Source organism: Phocoena sinus, chromosome 9 (assembly GCF_008692025.1).
Source record: "Phocoena sinus isolate mPhoSin1 chromosome 9, mPhoSin1.pri, whole genome shotgun sequence".
Taxonomy (NCBI): Eukaryota; Metazoa; Chordata; class Mammalia; order Artiodactyla; family Phocoenidae; genus Phocoena; species Phocoena sinus.
The window spans coordinates 32,855,353-32,871,901 of NC_045771.1; the positions used below are offsets into that span (position 1 = coordinate 32,855,353).

The window sequence follows — 16,549 nt, forward strand, 5'->3', positions numbered from 1 at the left end:
TTTAATCATCTTCCATGCTGATCATTGCCAGAACTTCCTCCAGCCCAGGTCTCTCTCCTGAGCTCAAGGTCTGTATGTCCCAAAGCCTACTAGACATTTCCATTTGGACGACCCACAGGTACTGCAAAACAGCATATCTATAATTGAAATAATTCCATCAATCCTCCCCCACCCACTCCCAAAACCAGCTACTAATACTACAATCTCAATCTCCATGATGGCACCGTTGTCTCCCCAGCTTCCCAAAAAAGAAATCAAGAAATCATCCATGACCTTTTCTTGTTCTCTCCCTCATACACCACTCAATGTCCTGAAAGGTAAAAAAAAGAAGACCAAAAAAACCCTTATCTAACCAGTCTTCAACTTCTCTCAACTCTACCTCTGAAATCTCTCAAACTGGGCCAAGGAGTTGGGGTTGTTCTACCAGGACCTGTTAAATTAAAGCCAGAGCATTCAGATGTGTCTCCCCATCCCTGTAGGATAGAAGGCAAAGTTTAAAAAAGAAACTATATAAGACAGGAGTGACATTTCTCTCTTTCTGAAAGGAAAATATGCTGAGATGCAGCAGTGCAAAATGAACTCTTACTATTTAGAGAAAGGTCTAAATAAATTTTCCTGTCTGAAATCAGGGATGTATGAGAGGACTAGGCAGACTTATTTATTAATAAATAAACTCCAAGTCTACTCCAGAAACTGTTATGTATCTCACATCACTACAGTAAAAAAAAAAACTCAGGCAAAGGACTTACAAACTGAGACGGAAGACTGAACAAGCATGTCTACCTACTCTCTCTCACAAACCTACTGAAATGATGGGAAAGTGGTACAAAAGGAGACAAACCAATATCTGTGATGAAAACAGCGAAGAGGGTGGGAGGAATGGCTGGCAGTCACTGAACAAGAGACTTTAACAAACTTCTCCAAGACAAATTACAAATGGGCATTGATTAAACTACAGCAGAGGAAGCAGAGGAAGCCTCAGCTGTTCTTCTGAGAAAAGACCCAGAGAAGTTCCAAATTTTGGAGCTGGCAGAGACAGAGAGCAGGAGTGGGCTGCAGAGCAGTAACCATACATGACTAAACACCTGACCACAGAAGTGTTGGGCTAAACAACCCTTCTCATCCCCCTGAGTTTAATGGAAATGAAATGACTGCCTGATCTCTCATCAGATGAGTGCTCACTAAAGAAACTGAAGATCTGTTCAGGGTGGAAAAGGGCTTGCAATGTGGTCGTAAGATCTCAGTCCAGTCCCCTTGTTTGTGCATTTGGCGGGATGTGGTTAGGAAGTGATCCTGTCTACTCCCCACCCAGGCATCCATTCACCTATCCATCCATTCATTAACTGAGTAGCTATCATGTGCCAGGGAACAAGATGAAGTCCCTGCCCTTGTGGAGTGACTTTCTAGTGGTGATGCGGGACACAGACAACAAATAAGTAAGTAAGTAGGTAAATAAATAAATAAATGAGATAATTTCAAACGTGAAAGGGCAATAAAAAATAAGACAGTAATATGACAGAATGATAGGGTGTGTGAGTGTGTATTGTGTGTTTGTGAGTATGCGTGTATAGTGCTCCTTCAGCTGGGTATCATGGAAAGCCTTTTAAATGTAACGTTTCAGTTGGGCTTAAATGACCAGCCAAGTGAGGATCTGGAACAGAGTATTCCATGCAAAAAGAAATATGTGCACAAAGCCCCTAAGGAAGGAACAGGCAAGCTTAGCATACTCAAAAGGAAGCCCAATGTGGCTTTAGCCTAGCAAGTGAGGAAAACAGTAGCATAAGCTGAGTTTGGAAGAGTAAGCAGGAAGCAGATCATGTAGGGCCTTGCAGGCCATGGAAAACATTTGTATTTTATTCTAAATGTAATGGTAAATCATTGAAGGCTGTTAAGCAGGAAAGTAACAAGTTCTGATCTGAGTTTTTCAAAGTTACTTGGGGGACTTCCCTGGTGGCTCGGTGGTTAAGAATGCACCTGCCAATGCAGGGGACACGGGTTTGAGCCCTGGTCCGGAAAGATGTCACATGCCTCAGAGCAACAAAGTCTGTGCACCACACTACAGAGCCTGTGCTCTACAGCCCACAAGCCACAACTACTGAGCCTACGTGCCACAACTACTGAAGCCTGCGTGCCTAGAATCCGTGCTCCGCAACAAGAGAAGCCAATGCAATGAGAAGCCCACATACCTCAACAAAGAGTAGCCCCCCGCTTGCCGCAACTAGAGACGCCCACACGCAGCAACAAAGACCCAACGCAGCCCCCAAAATAAATAAATAAATAAAAGTTACTTGTTTACGTTCTGTGGAAGGGACTCTAGAAGGAGAGCAGCATTAGCCTGGAGAACACCTGCATAGTACGGATGAAAGATAATGGTAACCTGAATGAGGATCACAGCAGTGCAGTTGAAAAGAGGTGAATATGGTAGTAGAGCTAACAGGACTTATGCACATTAACTGAAAGTGGAAGGTGAAGCAAAGAGAGGAGTCCAAGGTGTTTGGGAGCAGAAAAAGAGGTGGTAACTACCTTTACTCTACCCAAGCAGTAAAAATTTTCCTAATGGGAGAGTATAGCAAGATGCTCTACTAGAGACTATGCTTGCATTCAGAGGGCTCAATGAGACTCAGGTCTCAGAAAGTAGCCTTGTGCACCAGTGGATTTTTGAGTCACAAAGGCAATATCTCTAAGCCCAGGGAGAGGGAAGAGGCAATGGGGGTATCTGCTCTTAACAAGTAGGACAGACAACTATCTAGGAAGGAAATATATTCAATGCTTTCGTATTGATTATTTAAAAAAGAAACCCAAGAGACCCAACTCATTGGCCTCCCTGGTTATCAGATGCACTGCTGGCTTTGCCTGCTTTATAGTTTCTGTCCCTTCTGGCCCAGGTCAGCCAAAACGTCTCTTTTCAATAATCACGTCTCTGTTCACCCTAGAAGTCAACAGCTTCACTGGCTCCTGGTAAAAGAAGCAGCCCAGCCAACCAGTAGAGACTCAGACATCACTGCTCCCTGCACATCTCACAGAAGGAAAAGCGGCTTACAAATTTCCCTGGTTGCTGCATGAGCTAGAGAGGGTACAGGCACAGGCTAAGTTAACTGTACCATCTGGGAAAAAGATATAGACATTGATAAGCTTAATAGCTGATCAAGAAACATAATGGACATATATACACTACCAAATGTAAAATAGATAGCTAGTGGGAACCAGCCACATAGCACAGGGAGATCCGCTCGGTGCTTTGTGACCACCTAGAGGGGTGGGATAGGCAGTCTGGGAGGGAGATGCAAGAGGGAGGAGATATGGGGATATATGTATATGTATAGCTGATTCACTTTGTTATGAAGCAGAAACTAACACACTATTGTAAAGCAATTATACTCCAATAAAAATGTTTTTAAAAACCCATAAATGTAAGTATGGATCCTAGTTAGTAGGGACCACAAGAATAATAAAACAGAATTTTTAAATATTGAACTGGCAGATCTATTCAATGGAAGAGAAGAAAGGAAGAGGGAAAGTATGACGGATACAAAATATGAAAGAAAAAGTGACTCTAAACAGAATAATAATGATGGTAAACACAAATGGGAAAACATACCAACCAAAATACAAAGCTGTCAGATTTTGAAGACAATATTCAGCAAAAATTTTACAGATACAAATGGTCCATCAAAAAGTTACAGAAAACTTGATTATAAAATATGGAAATAAATATACCAGGCAAATCCAAATCCAAATAAGCTAGAGCAGCCCATCTTAATACAAGTGAAAAAGAAAATCAAGGCAGAACAGACTAAGGGACAGAGGAGGGGCATTATATACTCAATAATCAGTAAGACAAAATAATTATCAACTTAAATGCATTTAACAATATAGCCTCAATATATATAAAGCAACAATTAACTGGACATGGAAAACAGCAGGTAAGTAAGCAATTAGAAATGAATAATCTTATCATATCCTTCTCAGAAACTGATAGAGCAAACAGACATTTTTGCTAAGACAGAAGATTTGAATAACGTGGTTATTAGTAAGCTCAAACTAGTAAATACTTATAGACTTTTGTAAACAACAGAAGCATACTCCTTTCAAACAGATATAAAATTTATGAAAACTGACCATGTAACTAGGCCTCAGAGGAGGCCTCCATTAAATTTTCCCCAAATCAATATCATATGATCTATGTTCAATAAATATAATATAAAAAAATTATAAATCAATGATAAGGGGCTAAAAACACACTATGTGGAACAAGATAAAATTATAAGGAAATAAAGAGATACTTAGAATCAAATGGAGCTACGTGTTTAACTTAAGAAACTGATAAAAAGGCAACAAACACAGAGAATGGGGGAGGGGAGAAAGAAGAGAAGGAGGAGAGAGGAATAGTACAAATATGGACAGTAAAACTGGAATAAAGACAAAAAAGTTGAGTAAATAAATAGAACCAAATCCTAGTTCTTGTGAAAAGTTTAACAAAAAAGACATGAAGCAACTGACAAAGGATTAATCTCCAAAATAATACAAGCAGCTCATGCAGCTCAATATCAAAAAAACATAGAACCCAATCCAAAAATGGACGGAAGACCTAAATAGACATTTCTCCAAAGAAGATATACAGATTGCCAAAAAACACATGAAAGGATGCTCAACATCACTAATCATTAGAGAAATGCAAATCACAACCACAATGAGGTATCACCTCACACCGGTCAGCATGGCCATCGTCAAAAAATCTACAAACAGTAAATGCTGGAGAGGGTGTGGAGAAAAGGGAACCCTCTTGCACTGTTGGTGGGAATGTAAATTGATACAGCCACTATGGAGAACAGTATGGAGGTTCCTTAAAAAACTAAAAATAGAACTACCATATGACCCAGCAATCCAACTACTGGGCATATACCCTAAGAAAACGATAATTCAAATAGAGACATGTACCACAATGTTCATTGCAGCTCTATTTACAATAGCCAGGACATGGAAGCAACCTAAGTGTCCATCGACAGATGAATGGACAAAGAAGATGTGGCCACACATATACAATGGAGTATTGCTCAGCCATAAAAAGAAACGAAATTGAGTTATTTGTAGTGAGGTGGATGGACCTAGAGTCTGTCATAGAGAGTGAAGTAAGTCAGAAAGAGAAAAACAAATACTGTATGCTAACACATATGTATGGAATCTAAAAAAAAAATGGTTCTGATGAAACTAGGGGCAGGACAGGAATAAAGACGCAGAAGTAGAGAATGGACTGGAGGACACGGGGAGGGGGAAGGGTAAGCTGGGACGAAGTGAGAGAGTGGCATGGACATATATACACTACCAAATGTAAAACATATAGCTAGTGGGAAGCAGCTGCATAGCAAAGAGAGATCAGCTCAGTGCTTTGTGTCCCCCTAGAGGGGTGGGATAGGGAGGGTGGGAGGGAGACGCAAGAGGGAGGGGATATGAGGATATATGTATACATATAGCTGATTCACTTTGTTATACAGCAGAAACTAACACAACAATGTAAAGCAATTATATAGTTCAATAAAGACGTTAAAAAAAAAAAAAGACACACCCCTGTCAAGACTGATCAGCAAAAATAAAAGTAAAAAGAGGCAAATAAAGAGAATACAAAATGAAAAGGGGGGAAAAACTACAGACATAATTTTTTTTTTTTTAATTTATTTATTTTTAGCTGTGTTGGGTCTTCATTTCTGTGCGAGGGCTTTCTCCAGTTGCAGCGAGCGGGGGCCGCTCTTCATCGTGGTGCGTGGGCCTCTCACTGTCGCGGCCTCTCCCATTGCGAGCGCAGGCTCAGTAGTTGTGGCTCACGGGCTTAGTTGATCCGTGGCATGTGGGATCTTCCCCGACCAGGGCTCGAACCCTTGTACCCCGCATTGGCAGGCGGATTCCCAACCACTGCGCCACCAGGGAAGCCCCATAATATTTTTTAAATTATGAAATAACATGATAAAAAGCAATATGCAATGAATTTAAAATATATTTAACATATATATAGTGTTTAAAACAGGCCTAGTACTGAGATAAATGGGCGTAGTCATGTACTGCTGATGAGAATTTAAACAATCACAGGCAGCCATCCTGGGAAGTGTACTGGCAGGACATGCTGAAATCCACATTCACATGCCTAATATCCAGCAATCCACTCCTGGGCATACATCCCAGGGAAGGCTTCTCGCATGTCTATCAGGGTGTTGATAATGGGAAGCTGGAGGCAATATGGGGGCCCTCACTAGGGGAAAGGTTAAGTAAAACAGAGTAAGAGCATAATAGGGAATAGGACACAGAAGTTAGAAATTGCAAACATATACCAGAGGTACGAGAAGTAAACATGGACAGACCTGAAAAATAAGTGTTGAGTGAAAACGGTAAGAAAAAGAAAATCTATAGATATGTAAGTTAAACACATACTGCATTACATATTTTGCAAGATTGTGATGGTCCTGTCTCTCTAAAATCAATTAGGTTTTGCCTTCCTGGGATTTCTTAAATGAATGGTACTATAATGGGAGTTCCTCATCATCTATATTTTAGAAGAGATTCCATCAAACACAGAGGTCCCATTATTTTTCCTCTATTTAATGGTTTCCTCACCTCAACAAAGCGAAAATTTGTTTTGATCCACAAAAAGATTAAGAAGCCATTATTTATGATAAAAATGAGTAATGTGCTCTCTCAAATATAGCATGTTCAAAACTGAACTCAACTTTTCCCAAAAAACCTGCGGATTTCCACATCTTAGCTGATAGGAACTCCTCTCCTTCCATGGCAAAGTCCTTGGAAATATCCTTGACTTCTCTCTTTTTTTCACACGGCATATTGATCGATTAGCAAATCTTGCTGGTCCTATTTTTGAAATATATGTAGAATCTGATCACTTCTCACCACTTCCTCTGCTACTACTCAGGCCTGAGCCACCACTGTCTTTCGCCAAGATTAATATAAGAGCCTTCCGATTGACCTCTTTGCTTCCCCCTTGCCACACAGCAGGCTGTAAAAATTAAGAGTGGTCATGTCACTCCTCGGCTCAAAACCTTTCATGGCCCCCATTTCACCCAGAGCAAAAGCTGAAGCCCTTACTATGGTCCAAAAACCCTATATCATCTGTAATCTCCACCCCTCCCCTGGGATTACTCTGTTCCACCCAGAACTCTTTTGCTATTACTTGAGTGCACCAGTATACTCCTGCTTCAGGGCCTTTGGTGAAATGTCACCTTCTACATCACACATACCTGATCATTTTATTAAAACTGTGATTTCCATGGCCTCCACTCTCTGCCCACTGCCTTTCCTTATTTTCCTTATTCTGCTCTATTTCATTGTTTCTCCACAGCATTTATCAATTTCTAATATGCTATGAAAATACATGCTTATTATGTTTATTTTTGTCTCTTTTCTCTGCTAGAATGTAAAGCATGTCAGGTCAGTGGTCTTTGTTTTGTTTATTGATTATACCTATCACCCAGAACAGGGACTGGCATGAAATGGAGGTTCGATCCTTTTTCGCTGAATGAACGAGTAGATGAATAACTGGATGGTTCAGTGCAACGTGGGTAGTGGAAGACCAAAATTGGGGCTGCAGTGTAGAAAGGGAGAGAGATGATGTGGAACTAGATAAACAGTGGGCACGACTGGAGCCACTGAATGAAACCAGGATTGAGTCCTGGGAAGGTGAAATGCAGAACAGCAGGAATCCAAGAGAAGAACTGGTTGTAGACATAGTGGAGAAGCAGAAGCCAAAGATGCATACGTGGAAAGGGAGGTCAAGAACAGTTGATTGGAGGAGGGAAGCCAAATCAAACCCCCAGATGACAGGCATCTATCTAGAATTGCTCATGGGCCAGCCATATACATTGAAAGCTCTACTCAGTAGCGGATACTACTCACCACATGGAAAAACGTGGGCCCAGCATATGAAAAACCCTGATAGTGACGGCCAGCTTATCAGCCATGAATTTATTATGCCACAAATAAGACTCTTACGTAAATGACAACACCTAAGGTAAATAACAGTCTCACCCGCCTCAGGGATTATTTGCCGCCAGCCCTTCACTCTGAATAGTGAATACAGAATACGGGGCTGCTGAAACTGCTTCACCATTGCTGATGCAACCAGCTAAGTCAATAATCGATAAATCTATCATTTGCTCTTATTAGTTAAATCATTTTCCTTTCTATATACATTACTAATTGCCAATAATTTATTGAATAAGTCAGCTTAATATATCAGGCAAACCCAGAAAAGCAAATCATGATAAAAAAAAAAAAAGCAAAGGTCTATTAAGTTTTCAAAGTCATAGCCTTTGAAGATCAGTGAGTTACTATTGATAGCATTTGCTTTCAAGATTCACTTTTTCTTTATTTGTGAGTATAGCAAAGAGAGAATCTAGAAAACATGCCAACAAACACTTCAGGAACACTTACTAGGAATTAATATATTTCGCCGCACACTTTGTCTTTAGTTTAATGATATATCTGGTTGTCTTAAAAGCTTGAAAGTAACTACGTTCAAGTGATACTTGGTTGCCTGGACATATTAAAATGCTACTCTTCCCGTGCCTCACGCCTACATAATGGTACTTGACTTCTTTCAACAATCTACTTAACATCTTCTAAAACAATCCATCAACCAAGTTATTCATAATAATCCAAGACAATTTTAAGGAAATATTGATAAAAGGGAAATGTGACCTGTGGAATGCAAAGGTGGAGGGAAGAAAGGAATGAAACTAGAGGATTTAAGAATAAGGAAAAAGAGATAAAAGGGAATAGAAATTAACCTCCGATATATCCAGCTAGAATTTTCCTCCTAAAAAGATCTTCCTACCTATGCAATAAAAACAGAATTTTCATTACAGAATATTCTCTAAAATTTTTTTAACAATTTGGGAAGGGCATACCAGTTCTTTTTATAAATCATTAATTTCATGAAGATTTTTCTTCATGAACATAAGCAGACAAAAACGCAAATTAATAGTCTTTAATGTTCCAAAGAGTTTGATTAGTCCCAGAGGTTTATATTTTCTAAAGTGCACTTTCATTAGAAGTGCTCCACTTTGCAAATCATTTAAAGCACATCCTCTTGCTATTAATACCAATACTATTAAATTAATTCCCAAAGGTCAATTGCTTACACCCTAGGATACTTCTAATGACCTAAAAGGGATGATATATAATGAACATCTACAATAATATTCTAAATAGAACTTGTCTTAATTTACTTTAACAATAAATGTTACCACTCTAAGGAAGGTAGAAAATCAGTAGAATTAAAGCAGTAACAAAGAGGTGTCTTAACAAAGGCTGGGAAACAAAAGTCACAGGTGCAAAGTGCTAACTGGGAATTTGTATGCCACAGCTCTGATTCACCAACTCAAATATTTTCTTGACTGTCTATCTACAAGATACCGTGCAGTGTGCTGAGAGGGACACACAGGAAAACTAAATACCATACCAGCACTCAAGACACTCAAAATCTAATGAGCTTCACTTATCCTTCTGTATGCTTTTAAAATTTGGTTAAAAAACCCTGTCTCTCTCTGTTCATTGACCCTAATCTCTCCTTAATGAAGGATCACCTGAATAAGTGATCTGAGATAAAAATTGAGAACAGTGAAAAACAGGGATAAAATAGTTGTGAAAAAAGAGATCAGGAGAAATGGCACTTATTATCTCAAAACCTGTATGTCTTCTTTAAGAGGGAGTCCCCACAGAAGAAGCTCAGAAAGTGAGCATCCCCATGAAGGCTTAATTTTCATGGACACTTGGTTAAGATACAAATCAACTCTGCTCAAAATCCTTACATGATCAGATACGTATTTATAGGAGCAAAGAAAACGGGGTGGAAAGATGTACACCGAATCACGAGTGTTGGTTACCTCAGTGAGATGGCACTGCAGGAGTGGAGGAGAGATCGTAACTTCCTTATTCTTTGACTTGTTACAGTGAGTACAAATTATTCTTCCAACTTAATAGGACACCTATGGTATGTGAGTTAAATGAGATGGTATATGTAAACTTCTTAGCAAAATGTCTGGTACATAGTAATACTCAATATGTAACTTACATGACAAAAAACTGAAAACACTCCAGTTCTCAACTGGGAATCATGGAAATGATGCTGAAAATGCAGGAAGGCTACAAGCCCAGGGCTGAGGTAACTGCAGTTTCCTCTCACTATTTTTTATAAAGAGCCCCGACTAAGAACAAAAGAAGGGTGTTTAGCAGTTATAACCTTTACCGGCTAGACTGAGAAAGGGTTTAACATGGTCTAAAGAATATAAAACATGCCTTCAGCTAATCTGATATAGGTAGTGAAATTTAGAAAGAATAAAAGTATTGACAAAGAGTCTATATTTTGCTTTTATATATAACCTGGTGTTGTGGGTTGAATTGTGTCCTCCAAAAAATATATTGAAATCCTAACCCTTCGTATCTATGAAAGTGACCTTATTTGGAGACAGGGTCTTTGTGGATGTAATTTAGTTTTAGTTTTAGTTTCAAAAATGGTAAATATCAATAGATAAACCCACACAAACAAAAGTTTTGAGGTCCTTAGTAATTTTAAAGGGGTTCTGAGACCAAAAAGTTTGAGAACCACTGGTTGATATTAGCATCTATTTTTAATTGAAAAAAATGGAATCAAACTATACCTAATATTTACACCTTTCCTTATCACTTAACAATATACCTTAGACAGTAATGGTAAGAATAGCACACTGAGTACTTATTCGTGAAGTCCTGTGCCGAGTGCCTTGTACGGATTATTCCATTTAATTCCTACACTAATCCTGTGAAGCAGGTGCTCAACTAGCACCCTGGATATTTCTGGTGCAGGTGATTGGATTGGAAGATCACATTCTCAGAAATACTCATTAGCTATGTAACCTTGAAGAAGCACCTATGTCAAGGGCTGTTATGAGAATTAAGTAATTTATATTTGTAAAGCACTTAAAATAATGCCTAGAACATAATAAACACTACAGAAAAGTTCATCAGCATTTAGATGGTATTTAAAACTCTGAGTCTAAATGTCGTCATCCAGAGTTGTAGATGGAAATAGAAAGGAAGGCTTAGGACAGCCCAGGGGACACTTCAAATTTGGGAAGTTAGGAAGATGAGGAGAATCTAGCCAGGAGGACTGCAATTTCAGGAGAACTTAGAGAGCATGGTTTCCTAAAATAAATAAAATGTTTTAAGAAGGTTGTGATGACCTGTGTCAAATGAGAAGCCAGGATAGTGAAAGAGGTAGTGTTGCAGAGAGAGGGTGAAACAGGAATCAGGGAGAATGACTCAGAGGTCTGCAGAAAACTACCAAAGGAGGCAAAACAGGTGGTAAAGTCTGAGAGCTTAAGGTCAACTTTCAAAGGAGATTTAGATGTTAGGGAAGAGAGGCAGACGATGATCTAGAAGCATGGACAAGGACCAAGGAAGACCTCCACCCCATAATTTGCCTCTGTTTCTTTCTTATCCCTCCAACTAGGACACCGCCAAAATCTTTAAGTTCATTTACTCTTCATACCCCAGATACCTATTCAGGGAATCCCATATGAGACAAAATAGCTCCTCAAACCAGCCTGGTGCCAGGTCAAGGGTTCTGGTAGGAGCTAATCAATTTTAGAGGTTTGTACCCACCACAGGGGAAACTCAGACTGCCAACAAGCAGAGTGAATAAAAATCTGATGTCTGCCCTAAAACATATCTACTCACTGTAGGATTCTCCAGATCAGTGGTTCTTAATGGGTAGTGATTTTGCACACCCCCTCCCCTAGGGGACAAATGTCTAAAGACGAGCAGTGTCTAGAGACATTTTTGGTTGTCACACTGGGGAGCAACAAGGGGGTGGGCTGCTACTGCATCTAGTGGGTAGAGGCCAGCAATACCGCTGAACAGCCTACAATACAGGACACCCACGACAAAGCCATGTGGCACAAAATGTCAATAGTGCCAAGACTGGGAAATCATACCCTAGACCAAATGACCTGGGGCAAGAGGAGCTTTAAGAGGGTCCTCTTATCTGAGCACACAATCCCACCCATACCAGTTTACACCAATTCTGACTGAGTATGGCTAAGGGGCCAGACCAGTCAGCCTTATGAATTCTATTTCCAATCTACTCAAATAGGGCCAGGGAAAGACAGAGGAAAACTGTGAGGTCAGCTAAATGGTAAAAGTTAAAAAGAGAAAAATTGTGTCATATATCAAATGTTAATAAAAGAGGCGGGGAAGAATGAAAACAAAAATAAAATAAAATAAAAATTTTTTAAATTAAAAAAATAAAAGAGGCAAAATTCCCCCAAATGAGAATAAGCAAATAGACTTTCTTTAAATTTGAAAAAGAAAGACTTTCTTTAAATGTAACTCTTTTCATTTTGAATAATAAGTAACACCTTAGAGTGAAGTTCAAAAGCCACCATGCTCTCTTATTAGCTCTATTCACTGCCAAACACTCCTTCAGTAAGGACGGTGCTTTTGTATTCTTGACTGCAAAAGGAAGCTAATTAAAGTGAGTTTTTGAGAAAGCAGCCTGTGAATTCAAAATAATTAATGTGTTGCTTTCAAAACGAGAAACCATGAATCTTGACATTAAGAAGCCTATGTTTTCTTACCTCATCAATATTTCACTTACAGGATCAATATTTTGATCCATAACCATCGACAGCTGGCCTTCCCAGAATTCCCATTCATTCTCTTTCAGGATAAATCACCAATGAACAGTTTTTAACAGTTTTCCCTTTCTTAAGGGATTGCCAGAGAAATGTTTTAAAGAGTCTACTTTCTACAGGGAAGGCATTCTGACTCTGCCATATCTATGTCCACTTTAAAATCTGCTCTAGGAAAGTTTCCACTAACGCACACGGGGGAGGATGGCTGTGTCTTAATGAAAACTTAGATCCTCCTGCCCTAATGCTTTATCAGCAGGCTGCCTGAAACCCAGCATGCTGTTTTATCAGAGGAAGCTTCCCAGCAAAATGGTTCGTGAGCACGCTGTTGAAGGAGTGGCCCCTCAGGGAAGTCCCTGTCTACGTGTGACCCGTGATCTGAGAGGAGCCAGGCTGGCCCAACTGTCTGCTGCAGGGCGGGGACCAGCTTCGGCTTTAACAGAGAGAGGGGCCTCAACCTCCCCTCCTCCGTTTAGGGTTCCAGCAGTTTCTGAAGGAAAGAGCACTTTGGATATTTCTCTTCAAAACAAATCTCCACCATGTCTGACGGTGTCCTTCACTGGACTGTTTACAACACTAGGGCCCATATCTACTGGATGCTCCGTAGACCCAGTCAAAAGACAACATGTCTTGGTAGTCTAATAATATGACAGATTTTTTTTTTAGAAAAGTAACCCAAGAAATATATACATAGGATTATAGATATATACATGTATATGGATGTGTGTGTATACACATATGAAAAGAGAAGGAGAGAGACTAATTGATTCATTCAAGAAAAAGAAATCATAAATATCCCAAAATGCCCATCAGGGGTATAGTTCAGCAAATTAAGACATAATTATGTAATGGAGAAAAAATAGGGAAAAAAGGTAAGCACGTCTACTATATGCCAGGTGTTTTCACATTATCTCATTTCATTGTCCCCATGACTCCCTCAGTTACTCTTTTAGGTAAGAATCATTATCCCCAATTTACAGAAGACGAATGAAGAGCCCATGAAAGGGAAGGAAGTTGCCTCGAGTCACAAAGCTAGTGAAGAGCAAAGCTGAGAGTTACTTGCAGGTTTTCCTACTCCCTGCCCAGCATTTATTACACTGGATTCCAAATTTTCCCCCAAGATCTATTTGTAGACTAAGTCAATAAATGGGATTGTAAATATAAAATAAGGTTAAACAAAAATCAAACCATAGTATAGACATATTGCTTTTAATCATGTGAAATTTTATATGTATATACTAAAAATGATGACAATCAGCAGGAGACTGATTGAAAAAACTGGAATTAAAATCATCTGAGTTTGTTTTGCCTACGAAATTGCTTAAACATATAATAAAGAAAATCACCAAAATCTGTTCCTCCATGCACGCCTGTCCCAGGCTAATTAAGGTTAAGAAAAGGCAATAAATATAAAATACCTTGTTAAAGGTTGAATGTGGCTGGGCCACTTTAAGATAGAGAAATACTTCATCCTTCATAAAATTCTCAGCTCTTTCAGGGACTGGTAGAGTTTCTGCACTATATCAAAAGCTGGAATTTCTGCAAGTTAAAAAGCTTTGCAAGCAAGTCATGTTTCTACAGAAATCTCCTTTTCTAAAATTTAGCACTATATAACATTCTTTAAATTCTTCCTTCGACCAAAAGAATTGAATCCTGGGAGATCCCCCTAGCAGTGGCTTTGCCTAAGAAACATCTATCACCTTCAGTCAAGTTAGAATTATCTTGGAATCTCCCTCCTCTGTTCCTCTCCTCACATCTGGTGGCTAAACTGCTGTTTAATGGAGTAGCCAGAACCCGAGCCAGAAGTATGGGCCTCACTTGGGCCTTCACATTATACTGTAACTTGCAGAAATAACCAGGGCTGAGCCTGGAGTGCAGGTCCCCACCACCAAAGAGTAACTGGGAATTTACATGAATTACTACCCTTCCAGAGACAAACTGAGGAAAGGCTCACTGGGTTTACACAGTCCTGTTCTCAAACCCAAAAGCTGAGAACTGGGCAGGATGCCACTTTTCTTACCCCGTGTTTCTTTTATTTTTATAATGGGCAGTTACCTGTCTCCTAATTCAGGAAGACAGTAGAAGAATAAAACGTTGACAAAGGCTTTCTGAGATTGTTTTTAAAAAGAAAATTGTTTATAAATACAATTCCCACTGGTGTCTGTTTCTTTATGAAAAGTATTTCTTACTATAAAAAAAAAATGTGAAAAAAAAAATTTGGAAGTAAAAGTTCCTCAACTGGTTTCCCTTAAAACCACTGTTTTTATTTAAAGTTACATAATAATAACCTCCTTTGGTTCTCTTCTGTTTTAAAACTCTCACCTATTTTCTCTTATTATGTTGACTACCACTAATAAAATATCCTGATTCAAGAATGTAGGAAAATGCTTGAAGTGACTATAATAAGATTAGATCATAATGTTATTAAATTTGAGAGTAGCAATTTGAGCCATAGTTTATTCAAATCTTCCTAACAACTAAACACAAAAGAAGTCAGTTAGCTAAAATGGCTGATCTCATTCTTGGCTTCTGGCTACAGTCCCAAAGGTCTAATAATAAGGATATCTACTGAGATTTCTTAAATAGGCCAGTCACTCTATTAAAAGCTTTGCATGTATTATCTCATTTAATCTTCACAACACTCCTAAGTAGTAATCATTATTATTAGTGTATTGTTATTGCTAAAGTTACTGTTATCCCCACTTTACAGATGAGGAAACAGGGCACAAACAAGCTGAGTAACTTGTCCAAGATTACTCATCTACTAAGTTTGGAGCTAGAACAGAACCCCAGCCCTTATGGGACCACCACACCATCAGTGGTACTATCTGCCGTGGCCCCATTCAGTGGGTTCCTCCTTCTGTAAGTCAGGTGCATTGTCACTGTTCCCAAACATGAATTCAAACTCACATCTCTCATCATTTTCACTGCTTCTCTGGTCCTCCCGAGTCTTCTGGCACACATTGCTAGCCTTCTTTTGATGTAGACCAAGACATTGGTGTCTCGTCCTGAAGAGGGAGACATAAAGCACCAAAACTTAAAAAAAATACAAGAGCTTTCAGCTCAGCAGCAAGAAAAAATACAGAGGCGTATTTTTCATGCCCTTAAAGGAAAACCTCAGAGAGAAGAGTCTGCTCCTTTGACTTTTCCTTACTGCCAGGAGCACTGACAACTTTTCTAATAGCAGAATGCAAACAGAGTAAAGTCAAAGTACTTAGACTTCCAAAGGTCAAATCATGTGACTATTAAGTCATGCTTTTGAGTTAGGATGTTGAATATTCGATAAATAAAATCATCTGCCACAAAGTGCTGGGAAAATGAACATACCCACATTGCATGAGGTTTACAAGCAAGAATTCCACATTCTTCTAGCGTTGCATGCTTTTGGTGAAGATGCAAAGAGGTGAATCTCAGGTTGCATCCTGATGAACTATTTTTTTTTCCTTCTTGACATTAAGTCTGGAGAAGCCTCATCTTGAACTTCTGTTTTACATTATTCTTTCCCTAACACTAGTGACATCATAATCATCTCCAGGTCCCCAAAGCAGTCAATTTTAAATGGCAACATAACACATTCCAGATATGACAATAGACCATGCAACAAAATGAAAAACTACCCTAGTGTTAGAGAAAGTATTGACAAGCTAAATACTTGTAATAATAGTCACTAAAATGGCTCTTAAAAAGTACATTAACAACTTCTCATCTTAATCTCTTATTTAATTATGTGTATTTCTGGATATGTTTCCAGACCAGTGAGAACATGTACGTACTTAATCCTCAATAAAATTACCATGTTTTAGAAAAATATGACACACCTGTTATAGATTAAGTATATGTATAATATGCAGCTATTAAAAGATGTTAAGACCGAAGTA

The 16,549-nt window shown here is 39.0% G+C and overlaps 1 protein-coding gene across 12 annotated transcripts in view; it reads right to left on the minus strand.

The window, feature by feature from the left end:
- ST7 (suppression of tumorigenicity 7) overlaps positions 1-16,549 on the minus strand; it is a 261,656-nt gene that overhangs the window by 70,044 nt on the left and 175,063 nt on the right. For all 12 annotated transcript variants that reach the window (XR_004351469.1, XR_004351468.1, XR_004351467.1 and 9 more), the window contains one exon: positions 15,582-15,679. Coding sequence is in view for 9 of the 12 variants with exons in the window: in XM_032643436.1 (XP_032499327.1) it covers positions 15,582-15,679 (98 nt within the window). In the remaining 3 variants the exon portion in view is untranslated. The remainder of the gene's footprint in view (positions 1-15,581; positions 15,680-16,549) is intronic.